Source organism: Phyllopteryx taeniolatus, chromosome 7 (assembly GCF_024500385.1).
Source record: "Phyllopteryx taeniolatus isolate TA_2022b chromosome 7, UOR_Ptae_1.2, whole genome shotgun sequence".
Taxonomy (NCBI): Eukaryota; Metazoa; Chordata; class Actinopteri; order Syngnathiformes; family Syngnathidae; genus Phyllopteryx; species Phyllopteryx taeniolatus.
The window spans coordinates 29856423-29870497 of NC_084508.1; the positions used below are offsets into that span (position 1 = coordinate 29856423).

General features: G+C 41.5%; 1 protein-coding gene across 3 annotated transcripts in view; it reads left to right on the forward strand.

The window, feature by feature from the left end:
* LOC133481277 (BMP/retinoic acid-inducible neural-specific protein 3-like) overlaps positions 1 to 14075 on the forward strand; it is a 90141-nt gene that overhangs the window by 8565 nt on the left and 67501 nt on the right. For all 3 annotated transcript variants that reach the window (XM_061780440.1, XM_061780442.1, XM_061780441.1), the window contains one exon: positions 12418 to 12608. In XM_061780440.1, coding sequence (XP_061636424.1) covers positions 12418 to 12608 — 191 coding nt within the window. The remainder of the gene's footprint in view (positions 1 to 12417; positions 12609 to 14075) is intronic.

Genomic DNA, 14075 nt, shown 5'->3' on the forward strand with positions numbered 1-14075 from the left:
TCTGGACTCACACAATATGTAATAATTTTATTTATTATCCAAAGTATTAAAGTTGCATTATTGGGTATAGTGCTTGAAGAAACATTTTGGAACACTAAAACAAATGGAAATGTGTCTTTCAAACCCTCATTTTATAAATGTTATTGTGTTTACCATGTACACACGTCCACCAATAGCTGTTTAACTTCTTACCATCACCAGTTAAGAAATCAGAAACCCAATCTTAAAAACACATACCCAAAGACTAATCTTAACTAAATACATGTTTTGTGCAAGGTTCCGTCACACTTAATTTTGTACTCCAATAGATTTACTCAAACTCTGCCCCGAAGCAATTTTGTGATCCTCTTGATACTACTAGTCCATCAGGGTACTGGGCTAAGCACTTAAAGGTATTTTCTTGGCACATCAGCTGGGATGGGCTCTAGCTCTCCTGAGACCCCAGTGAGAAAAAGTGGTATTTAAAATTGCTGGATGGATTTGGTTATTTGTAAGCTTTAGATACAGTTGGTGCTTGTTTTATTTCGATTCAGAAAATGTCTCTGAGAAAGCAAGTGGCCCACATGATGAGCAAGAGCTTCAGCACAAGTGTAATGAGAAAAGGTAGTTTTTAGACCAGTTCTTTTGTAATTATGAATGCCCATATGGCTTGTCCAGTGAGGCAGTTGTGGCTGAGAAGAAGTCAATCTTTTGTCCTCAGGAAAAAAAGCAGAGCAAAGGATTACCAGCAGCAATAGCAATGACGAGGACATCACCAAGCACCGAGCTTATGACTTGTGACAAGTGTGTGACAGGAATGATCGGAGCCAGAGGTTTATGGAAGCAGCCCCCCCTACCCCAAAGATTAAGTCTGTGTGATAATATTTTATCACAGTTTTATATGTATTTTTACATCCAAAATAGATCCACACTATCTTGATATTAATAAAAAAAAACCTAGATACGAATTATTCATATACACAACCACAGGACTTTATTGTAATTGTAGTTTATGTTACAGTTTTAGCTTTAAATTGATATCGCAAACCCCAGAGAGAGCAGCTTTATCATAAAGAGCACCGTTATGGTTGTTGATTGCCCTTCTATCTTCTGTTGTTTGTGTTTTTGTGGATGTTTGCACCGAATGTATTAACATAAGTACACGCTTCATTATGTATCGTACAATTCACTGCATTTCTCGTTTGTGTGTGAGCACACGTCACTTGTCATAAATGTTATGACAAATTGCAATACAAAAGGGATCAGTAGGTAAGCTGTCAGCACACCGCTCTGCAAATCATGCTCTCTTGCTGACTCGTGTTGTTTTCTATTGTCAGAGGTGTAGTGACATTCATGGAAGCAACAAATCAATACTGCAATTTCCTTGTTTAATAAAACTCACGTCCTGCAGTTTTGCGGTTTTGTCACACTATGTGGGATTCAACTGTGTCATATGGATGAATTGGGTTGTTATAAGAAATCTGCAAATAGATAATACTAGGTTCAAGACATCCTCCTGCTATTGCTGCTATTATAGTTTATGCTGTTAAAATTGTGAAAACTAATGCATTCATAAAAAAAAAATCCATATACAATGAAAATATACAGTTTATATTAATCTGTCCTAACATAACATGAATGCCACAGTACCTCTAACACCAATCATGCTTTTCAGTTGTTGAGTTGTACCCTTGGTCAGCCTTCCTATGGAGAAAATGTATATACAGAGGAATCTCAAGTCAAATAGCCTACAATCTGGAATAAAACATTTATTAACTGTACAAGAACAGTTTAAAAACAGACTTACAAGCAGTTTTTGGCATATTCCTTTTAAAAGTAATTATTTATACAACTCCAATTCCAATGAAGTTGGGACATTGTGTTAAACATAAATAAAAAGCGAATACAATGATTTGCAAATCATGTTCAACCTATATTTAATTGAATACACTACAGAGACAAGATATTTAATGTTCAAACTGATCAACTTTATTGTTTTTAGCAAATAATCATGAACTTAGAATTTTATGGCTGCAACACGTTCCAAAAAAGCTGGGACAGGTTCATGTTTACCACTGGGTTACATCACCTTTTTATTTTAACAACATTCAATAAACGTTTGGGAACTGAGGACACTAATTGTTGAAGCTTTGTAGGTGGAATTCTTTCCCATTCTTGCTTGATGTACAGCTTCAGTTGTTCAACAGTCCGGTCTCTCCGTTGTCGTATTTTATGCTTCATAATGCGCCACACATTTTCAATGGCAGACAGGGCTGGACTGCAGGCAGGCCAGTCTAGTACCTGCACTCTTTTACTACGAAGCCACGCTGTTGTAACAGGTGCAGAATGTGGTTTGGCGTCCATGAAAATGGCGTTGCTTGGATGGCAGCATATGTTTCTCCAAACCCTTTATGTAGTTTTCAGCATTAATGGTGTGCGTTCACAGATGTATTAGTTACCCATGACCTCTTTGACCCGGAGGACACAACCTCCACAATTTCCAAAAACAATTTGAAATGTGGAATAGTCGGACCACAGAACACTTTTCCACTTTGCATCAGTCCATCTTAGATGAGCTCGGGCCCAGAGAAGCCGGCGGCGTTTCTGTTGTTGATAAATGGCTTTTGCTTTGCATAGTAGAGTTTTAAGTTGCACTTATGAATGTAGCGCCGAACTGTATTTACTGACATTGGTTTTCTGAAGTGTTCCTGAGCCCATGTGGTATATCCTTTACACATTGATGTCAGTTTTTGATGCAGCGCCACCTGAGGGATCAAAGATCACGGGCATTCAATGTTGGTTTTCGGCCTTGTCGCTTACATGCAGTGATTTCTCCAGATTTTCTGAACCCTTTGTTGAAATTATGGACCATAGATGATAAAATCCCTAAATTCCTTGCAATTGTACGTTGAGGAACATTATCCTTAAACCGTTCGACTATTTTCTCACGCACTTGTTCACAAAGAGGTGAACCTCGCCTCATCTTTGCTTGTGAATGACTGAGCAATTCAGGGAAGCTCCTTTTATACCCAATCATGACACCCACCTGTTCCCAATTAGCCTGTTCACCTGTGGGATGTTCCAAACAGGTGTTTGATGAGCATTCTTTCTCTGTCATTTTTGCCACCTGTCCCAGCTTTTTTGGAACGTGTTGCAGCTATAAAATTCCAAGTGAATGATTATTTGCTAAAAACAATAAAGTTTATCAGTTTGAACATTAAATATCTTGTCTTTGTTGTGTCCATCCATTTACAACACCGCTTATCCTGGTTAGGGTCGCGGGATGCTGGAGCCTATCCCAGCTGACATCGGGCAAAAGGCGGACTACACCCTGAACTGGTCACCAGTCAGTCGCAGGGCACATAGAGACACGGACAACCATTCACACTCCTATTCACACCGTCACTGAGTGGGAACTGAACCCACGCCGCCTGCACCAAAGTCAGGCGAGTGTACCACTACACCATCAGTGACTGTCTTTGTAGTGTATTCAATTAAATATAGGTTGAACATGATTTGCAAATCGTATTTTGTTTTTATTTATGTTTAACACAACGTCCCAACTTCATTGGAATTGGGGTTGTATTTAGTTCCCTGGTTTCTTTCAGTTCTTGTCGGTTCATTGTAATTGTCTCTGTCTGTGCCACGTCTTAAGGCCTCTCTAAACCCCCGCGGTCGCGACAACGCCCGCATTGTATCATGTGACCGACGAATTGCCCCGCGCAGCACCTCTACGTAGCTTGCCGCGCACCCATCAAAAATAGTTGCTGCCCGTCGAACGCCGAGGAGATCATCTCCCGAGATTGGTCCGTTTTAGTCAAATGCTGTGATGACGTACCAGTGTGGCCATTGGTTCTACATACCATCTACATTGCCGCCTTCTCGGTCGATTTTGCAGCATAATTAAACGTATAATCTGGTCATTTAGGTCCATTTGTTCTGTCCCAGTCGCCATTGTTGTTGCATTGTTCATTGTTACTGAAAGGAAAATAAAAACGGCTACCGGAAATGGCCAAAAGAATTGCAGAGGAAACTCCACCGTGGTGTCCTATCCAATACCAGCGACACCCCCGACTTGGAGGAAAACTGCAGGACACTTTCAAAACAGCGCGCATGGGTTGCGCTCGAGTATAAAGGCAAACTACGCGTGGGACAGCCGCAGTGACGTCAGCGCGGTCGCCGTCCGCACGAGTATAAAGAAGCCTTTACTCACTAGTCACGTTTTGTTTCCAGTTTTAGGTTTATTCATTGTTTCTTTGTTACATTGGTTATCTGTTGTGGGACTTAGTTTAGTTTGCTTTATCCATGTTCCTTGTTTGCCTTTTTTCGTAAATTAAATGTCATTTTTAGAGACTTCTGCACTCCTGCCTTGCCTCCCTCCTTCCCTGCACTTGGGTCCTCCACATTTTTGCCTTGCCTTCCTCACCTAACCCTAACCCTGACATTTACGCATCAGCATAACAGTGGAACTTCAAAAGATTATTTGCCAGAAACGCAAGCTTGTTAACCATGTCTGGCTTCAGAAAGGACCTCTCGCAATTTATCCCCGATGCATTTGAAATTTCCTCTGAGGGAGATCTAGTGGATTGCACACACAAGTATTTTCTTGCCAAGTTGATTCGCTTTGTCGCAATTTTTGTCACCTGCACAACACTTCGCTCTGTTTTGGATCGTCTTTTTTTTTTTTCTTTACATCCAAAATACAAAAATATTGGAGAATGGCTTTATTTTTTCCACAAATTCTGTTGCATGTCTTCACACATTTTTCTCTTTAAACTGTGTATGTAGTGTGTGCGTGACTGCGTCTCCCTCAGCTTGAAGGAGCGCTCACTTCTGCCCTCAGATGTTTATCAATGGTGTGCTTTAGATGTCGATCCACGGCAATCATGAAGTGAGATTTGTAATTTGCTGGCCTAAGTGGTGCAGTTATGGACAAATGTAAAAACCTTTGCCTGAGCGGTACATGCAGTTGCAAGCGGAGAAAATCTATATTGTTGATAAGGTTGATTTTGAGATATTAATTTTGTTAACTGGCGGCAAGGTGGACGACTGGTTAGCACATCTGCCTCACAGTGCTGAGGGCTGGGGTTCAAATCCCGGCCTCGCCTGTGTGGAGTTTGCACGTTCTCCCCGTGCCTGCGTTGCGTGGGTTTTCTCCGGGCACTCCGGTTTCCTCCCACATCCCAAAAACATGCATGGTAGGTTGATTGAAGACTCTAAATTGCCCGTAGGTGTGAATGTGAGTGTGAATGTTTGATTGCGATTGGCTGGCGACCAGTTCAGGGTGTAACCCGCTTCCTGGCCGAAGATAGCTTGGATAGGCTCCAGCACGACCGCGACCCAAGTGAGGATCAGCGGTACAGAAAATGGATGGATGGATAATTTTACTAACAGCCCAATATTGGGAAAGATGATGTCACATTCATCGGTCTGATGACAAAAAAAAAAAAACTGGACTGATAACAACAACCGTATTATTCCAATATCATACAACTGCACAGTCGTCAGCCTTTTGCAGTGACTCCTTACACTCATGGATTTTGTGACCAAAATTCTTCGCTTCCAAGACCAAAAAAAAGACAATATCTGCTGTAAATTAGCCTATGATGACCAGAACTTGCTGAAATTACGACCGTCCAGTGACTTTGTGTTCGTAACTCCGACACATGCGACAAGACCCAGCAGCCTACGAAGAAGCTGGCTCTCTTAGTATCTCAAGCCAACAGCAGAGCAGTGGGGGCGGCTTGGCTGCATGCGGAAGCACGATTGTTGCAGTGGCTAACAGCAAAGGTAACAATAGCTCACCCCTGCAAACGCCGCTCCAATGCATCTTCATTTACAACTTTAGCTCACTGGACAATAAATGAGATCATCTACAAATGGAATTAACATCAAAGCACACAACGGCCCTCCTTCGTTCGGCAGGGAAATGTGCAAGCTTGTATCCACTAATACTAGACGCATCTGCCGGCTTGCTCGATCAGCACCAACTCCCTAACTGGCACTCTTTGCCAGACACCAATTCAAATGTCCTTAAATTCATTGGGTTATCAATACTATTGTACTGATTGCATAATGACAAAGTACATTTATAAATTGCATCTCAGATCAATCCCATTGTACTTGTGTAAAGTGACAATAAAAAAAAGCATTGTTTTATTCTTATATTACATTACTACTATTATATTACTATTATGACTATTACATACACTATATTGCCAAAAGTATGAGGTCACCTGCCTTGACGCAGATATGAATTTACTGTGACATCCCATTCTTAATCCATAGGGTTTAAAATGACATCGGTCGCAACGCTGCAGTTACAACATCTGAAACTCTTCTGGGAAGGATTTCCACAAGGTTTAGGACTGTGTTTATGGGAATTTATGACCATTTTGTCACAACGCCATTTGTGAAGTTACACGCTGATGTTGGACAAGAAGGCCTGCCTCTCAGTCTCCGCTCTAATTCGTACAAAAGTATTCTACAGAGTTGATGTCAGGATTGTGCAAGCCATTCATCCACATCAAACACTCTCATCCATGTTTTTATGAACCTTGATTTGTACCTTGATGCACAGTCATCTTGGAACAGCAAGGGGCCATCTGTTCTCACCAAGTTGGAAATGTCCAAAATATTAGCCCCTGAGCTCCAGTGAAAGGAATTCTGAATGCTTCAACATGTCAGAAATTTTGGACAGTCAGGTGGGGATTACCCCTTCCTGTGCACCAGTGCACAAAGCAAAGTCCATAAAGACATGGATGATAGAATTTGGTATGGATAAACTTTACTGGCCTGCACAGAGTCATGCCCTCAACCCAATAGAACAACATTGGGTTGATTTCGAGTGGACAGTGAGCTCGGCCGTCTCGTCCAACATCAGTGTGTGACCTCACAAATATGCTCCTGGAAGAATGGGCAAAAATTCTAAACTCACTCCTAAACCTTGTTGAAAGCCTTCCCACAAGAGTTGAAGCTTTTAGAGGTGCAAAGGGTAGACCAACATCATATTAAACTGGAATCGAGACTGTGACCCAAATGGTCGCATATGTGACCCTTATTTCAGTGTTCGTGAGTAAAAATGTAATCTGGTCGTACTTGTTATTTGACATAGTGGTTGAAAATCATCGTCTTTTTCACTCCTTTAGTCAATCTCCTCCATCTCCACACTCTCTTTTCCCAAGAAAGAACTTCTTCTCGTTGATTAATCACTTATTTTCTCCTTGAAAATCATAATAAAGTTGCAGGAAAGTCTATTAATACCATTAAAAATGACCAATTATATTTGCTTTATTCCTTTGTGACATTAAACTAGTCCAGTGATTAGACATTTTGGGAATACACTGTGTAGGTCACCACACATTAGCATCTTTGAGAAGCGGGCAGTTTCGAAGTTGTGAATTGAATAGTTTGTGTTAACCTTGGATTTTCATGGTTGCCCTTTGGGTGCGCTGGCATCCTCCTGTGGGAAACATGCTTGTTTGAGACCATGGATGTGAAATATCTTGTCTGTTTCCAAGCATTCAGCTCTGTTATTGACTAGAGAATTGTGAGGTGTGCTCACTCAGACCTGCACTTGGCAAGTTGAGCGGAATTTATTTGTATGATAGATTTTACATGGCTAGAGAATCTGTTTGGGTGTTTAACGGTTTCGTCTTTACTGTTACATGTATGTTTTTATTTGATCCTGATGAGTGTGGTGATCTCCGCCTTTTGTATTTTTATATACAGAATGAAATGCCTTTAGTTTTGAAATGATAATAAGCCTACAGTATATCAGATTGTCTGTAACTAAGAGATGTACAACAGGCCAAGGTTCCAGGACTGGTGTCACAAAAGATATACAGTATTTTGAACACAAACTACAAGTTTTCCCCTTCAATGTAGGCTAGACATTCAACGTCTACTAAGAGATCCTGCGACATTTGCTTTGTTCACTGCAATAGAAGAGGTCTGCATTGTGGCAGGACAACTTGTGCCTGTTTCACTATGACAATGCACTTGCTCACATTTCCTTGAGTATTGGACAGTTCCTGGCCAACAAGAACATTGCCATACTGGAACAACCTTTCTACTCATTCGACCTGGCTCCTTGTGATTTTTTTCCCTCTTTCTCAAACGCAAAAGGCTTATCAACAGGACCTGTTCTGAAAAAAAAAATGGTTGTGACAACGGAGCTGTGGTGAATCCCAGAAGAATCCTTCCAGGAGTGCATGAAGGTGTGGCAGAGAAGGCTGGGAAAGTGTATTACACTCCAGGGGGATTACTTAGAAGGGGAAATGTTGTAATTTGAATTAAAAATGTATCTTTGATAGCACCACTCCTGGAACCTTTCTGACACACCTCGTATCGAACTAAAAGGATGCATTTACGTTTTTCCAATCACAGGCAAGCTCTCTATGGTGAGAGTTAGCTATCTGACAGACTCCAGCTCTCTCCTAAGTTTTACAGGCTTAAAATTGTTGCTGATAAATTCATTCTGACTTTCTGATGACTGCAAGAGCTGGGATTGATTAACCAGGGGTCATAATTTTTCCCCATGGAAGTCCTGACTTTTTTCTCCCGAAGGCATTTTCCACAAAGAATAATGACATTGAGGCTGATCCAAACAATAATGTATGTAGGTCACTGCCAATGTGGTACATAAATCATAGAGGCACAGTATGTACAATCAATTGTAAGATTTTACCTGATGTATTAGGCCAGCTGTCATGAAAACAAGAAGAGGAGCATCCGGCATCAATTCCTCTAATGCGGACACTCTCTATTTTGGTGAATTCTCAACAGGTTATCATTTTGAGCAGCAAAGAGTATTCAAACTGAATTCAACTTTTACATCCAAAATTCAAATAACTCAATGGGCTTTTCTGAGAAGCTAGAAATTACTTAACGATAACAGTCAAACTTTATACACACACTTAAATGAGCAAAATACATTTTATGCGAATACTGTATGGATAAAGATGAGGCACAATGGAACGGTCCCAGAATGCAAATGGTCCCATCTCTCCAAACGTAGTCAATAATCATTCTCTAAAAATTAGAAAGTAGCCAGCTTTTAGGCTGGATTTAACAAGTCTAAGTGCTCAATTCCGATTTAGTGTCAATCAGATTTTTAAATTATCTTTTACTTATTTTCAGATTGTACAATTTACTGGTACAAATTACTGGTTGCGACAAAAGTGGCAAAAACAATGGAAAAAAGTCTACACACCCCTGTTCAAATGCCAGGTTTTTGTGATCTAAAAAATTAGACCATGATAAATAATTTCAAAACTTTTTTTCACAATTATTGTGACCAATAACCTGCACAACTCAATTGAAACAAAACATTTTGTTTAAGGGGGGGAAAGAAAAAAATAAAAATAAAAAAATATATATATATCGTACAATCGCCTGGTTGCATCAATATGCACAACCTAAAACTAATACTTTGTTGCTGCACTTTTGGCTCATGTTATAACGCTCATTCTTTTTTAGTAGTAGTCTATCAGGTGTGACAAAAACTTCCCACTCTTCTTTACATAAAATACGCTCCAAAGCTGTCAGATTGTAAGTGCATCTCCTGTGCATAGTGTCCTTTTGGTGATGAGCAGCATTGTATTTATGTATGCCAAACATACTTGTAGGAATTATGGCCAAAAAGTTCAGCATTGGTTTCATCGGAACATTAGACACTTTCCCAAATGCAGATTTCAGGTGTGTTTTTTTTTTAACAATGGAGCCGGACTTGGATGTTTTTTTTTTGTAAGGTAATTCTTTCGTCTTGCCAGCCTAATCCATAGCCGAGACATATGAAGATGATGGGAGATTGTTGTCACATCTACTAAAGTACCGGCTACTTGCCAGAAATTCATCAATGTTGCTGATGGCCTCTTGGAAGGCTCCCTGACCAGTTTTCTTCTCGTCTTTCCATCTATTTTGTAGGGACTTTCTATTTTGGTGAATTATGTTCTTGTTTAGGTCAGGTGTTGTGTCATATTCTCTCCACTTGATGATGACTGTCTTCACTGAGTTCCATGGTATATTAAATATGTTGGATATGGTTGTGTACCCTTCTCCTGGCTGCTACTTTTGAACTATGACATCCCTCCGATCCTGCTAAAGCTCTCTGCGGACCATGGCTTTTGGTGAAAGATGTGACAACAAAACTGACAGGAAAGGTCTACTAGAACATCTGAACTTTATTTGGGGTCAATCAGAGTCAGTTTAAATGGTGGCAGGTGTGGTGAATCCCTTTGAATGTGGTTGGTTAATTCTAAATACAGCCACATTCCCAGTTATAGACTGGTGTGCACAGTTTTGTAGCCAGATTATCTCAAACTTTTATTTTTACTTTTCCTCGCTAAGAGATTTTGAAATAAATAATTCAGTGATAAGGGTTATAGGTCAGATTAGTGGTGGAAATATGTGTTGAAATTATTTCTTGGTAAATTTTTTGACACCACAAAAAGCTGGCACTTGAACAGGGCATACAATAATACAGTGCACCACAATCTGTTTTTTACTTTCGTTATCCAAGGTTGAATGACTTGGGAGATCAGTGGACTCTGCTGAGAGCAATTCTAGTGTGTTGTTATGGTTGGTGTGTTTTTACCGCATCAGCCATTCCTAAGGTTGTTTCCCCAATTTGCTATATTCAGCACAGAGCTGCACCCTCAGGCTGCCTCAATGCAGTGATGGATCTGAGACACCTGAGCTCTGATGGACAGGTAACAGTTTACTAAACCCCTACTCTGATCACAGCCATGAAGCTGACTCGTGCTGATAAACAATGCTCCAGCTCCCTTGAAAAGCGTTGTTGACAAGTAGAATTGCATCGAGGCCCTTGTTGAACCTCTTGTCGGGGTGTGCTTGTATGTTTGTGATTGGCCATTATATGTACTCAGGATCTCACCGAGAAGTCAGTCTGTGTTTCAGAAACATCAAATCCCTGTGTAAGTGTGATTCGTGTAAAATTACAGTAGAGGTCTTCAACTAAAATTTGTGGGTGCATATATACTGTAGTTCCAGGCTCAGCTGTAGTACCAATCAAAGAGTGAGATACATATCACTTTCAAACACATTAATTTCAAAGAGATCCCCATGGATAACAAACAAAAAAATATATATAATGGTGAATCATTAGGGAGGGATAGACATAAAACAGGGTTTAATGAGCTGTTTTCGGTTTCATATATTTCCCAGGGGGTCATTGTTATTGGTGGGAAATTGATGGGCAGCAGGCCTACACCCATGGGGGCTGAATGATATTCTGGGCAATCAAAAATTACTTTCAGCAAGGGTAGCTTTGTTTCGCTGTTTTCAGCTGCTGAATCTGTGATTGCATTTTTCTTTTTATAGGGAAGTTGGTGACCGCTCAAGGATTTAGAGTTTGTATGTATAACAAGACATATCAGAGTGCCCATTTGTTCCTTTGAAAACATATTGTTTTAGATTTGACCAACATGGATTTCTGCTGTACATACTGTATATTTGGCCTGACAACTGTAAATGGATGGCCAGGCTCTTTAAGAGCTGTGTTTGATAGTATATTGAATTTTGAGATTTTTTTTTTTAACAATAAAACCTGAAGGATCATTCTCACAGTAAAAAATGGTGTGTGTGTATTACCTGAAGTTATTACCTGAATATATATATATATATATATATATATATATATATATATATATATATATATATATATATTCAGGTAATAACTTAAATCTTATGATACTAGGGCTAGATTTTTACATCATTGGGTTTTCTTTGGAAAAAACGTCTTTAGTGCATAGTTGAGTTATAGTGATAAAAAAACAGCATGCAATTACTTAGAATTGAATAAAAATGACTTTTTTTAAAAATGCTTTTCACTTTTAAATATACAGAACAGTATGTTGAGAACCTATGAGAGTGGAAGGTTTTCTTTGTTAGGTTAAAACACTGAATATATTGTAAGTAGTATTTGAGTAGTGGTAATCTATGTATCAAGCATCGGGTACTGCACTCGGTAGATAAATACAGCTTGGCATGCTCCAAGGCCAGGCTGAATATCAAATGGTTTCAGATGACGCCTGCACTAAAAGAGCTGCTCAAAGCTGCAAGGGTCTATCCAAGAAATGAAAAAATAAAATAATTATAGTAAACGCAGATGAGAAAAGATCTGCCAATTATTATGAATAATCCCCAGAGAAACGCAATGTTTTTCAGTGGTGCAAAACCATTTTCACAGCCAGAACAAAGGAAAGTGGAAACGCACAAGCACACTTGCACACACTCATTTTCTTTTCTTTTTTTAAGAAAATAACTGTAATCTTGATGTAAAAATGTAAAAAGCTTAGTAGATGACCTTGAATTGTTTCTTTTCCCATAATGTGTGGCTTCTGCTCTTTTTTAAAAACATGCGTACATACATTATGTATTTTTTCTCTCTCTCTCCTTCTCTTTATGACATTTCAGGGAGTTCGGACGATGGAAGGTGAACAGCCTGGCCTTGGAAAGGCAAGTGAACAATGGCTTTCCCTTTCCACTGGACCCAGAGTTCCTCCAGACCATTAGGAATCTTGGAAGGCGGCCCAGTCTCAGCGCCATCACTGACAACATTATTAGGAAATATGGAACCCACTTCCTCCTTTCTGCCACGCTGGGAGGTAAAATAAAGTCAATAGGGTCTGGTTCAGTTGTAATATTCTGTATTATCCTACTTTGAATCTGGTAGTAAAAACACTGGTGGACCCAAATGCAGGGAAGCAGAAAAGAAAGGAGAACAACGAAATAAGCGAAGGTTCACAAGACCTCTTTTTGAGCCTTCAACAGAATCCATAGATTTCTTCTAGAGCTCTTTTAACCACTTTAAATAGGTTAATATTGCGTAAAAACAACAGACAAAGCAAAGACCAGTAGTATCAATTTGTGAAAACACGAAATTGACCACCCTCCTTGAACCGTCACCTTATCGTGGTGGAGGGGTTTGTGTGTCCCAAAGATCCTAGGAGCTAAGTTGTCTGGGGCTTTATGCCCCTGGCAGGGTCACCCATGGCAAACAGGTCCTACGTGAGGGACCAGACAAAGCACGGCTCCAAAAACGAGTACAATAAATGGATTCAGGTTTCCTTTGCCCGGACGCGGGTCACCGGGGCCCCCCTCTGGAGCCAGGCCCAGAGGTGGGGTTCGAAGGCGAGCGCCTGGTGGCCGGGCCTGCACCCATGGGGCCCGGCCAGGCACAGCCCGAAAGGGTAACGTGGGTCCCCCTTCCCATGGGCTCACCACCTGTGGGAGGGGCCACAGGGGTCGGGTGCAGTGCGAGCTGGACGGTGGCCGAAGGCTGGGACCTTGGCGATCCAATCCCCGGCTACAGAAGATGGCTCTAGGGACGTGGAATGTCACCTCTCTGGCAGGGAAGCTGGTGTGTGAGGTCGAGAAGTTCCGACTAGATATAGTCGGACTCGCCTCAACGCACAGCTTGGGCTCTGGTACCAGTCCTCTCGAGAGGGGTTGGACTCTCTTCCACTCTGGAGTTGCCCACGGAGAGAGGCGCCGAGGAGGTGTGGGTATACTTATTGCTCCCCGGCTCGGCGCCTGTACGTTGGGGTTCACCCCGGTGGATGAGAGGGTAGCCTCCCGCCGCCTTCGGGTGGGGGGACGGGTCCTGAATGTTGTTTGTGCCGAAGCAACTAACAGCAGTTCAGAGTACCCACCCTTTTTGGAGTCCTTGGAGGGGGTGCTGGAGAGCACTCCCGCTGGGGACTCCATCATTCTGCTGGGGGACTTCAATGCTCACGTGGGCAATGACAGTGAGACCTGGAAGGGCGTGATTGGGAGGAACAGCCCCCCCGATCAGAACCCGAGCGGTGTTCTGTTATTGAACTTCTGTGCTCATCACGGATTGTCCATAACGAACACCATATTCAAGCATAAGGGTGTGCACGCGTGCACTTGGCACCAGGACACCCTAGGTCGCAGTTCGATGATCGACTTTGTGGTCGTGTCATCGGACATGCGGCCGCATGTCTTGGACACTCAGGTAAAGAGAGGGGCGGAGCTGTCAACTGATCACCACCTGGTGGTGAGTTGGCTCCAATGGTGGGGGAAGATGCCGGTCCGACGTGGCAGGCCCA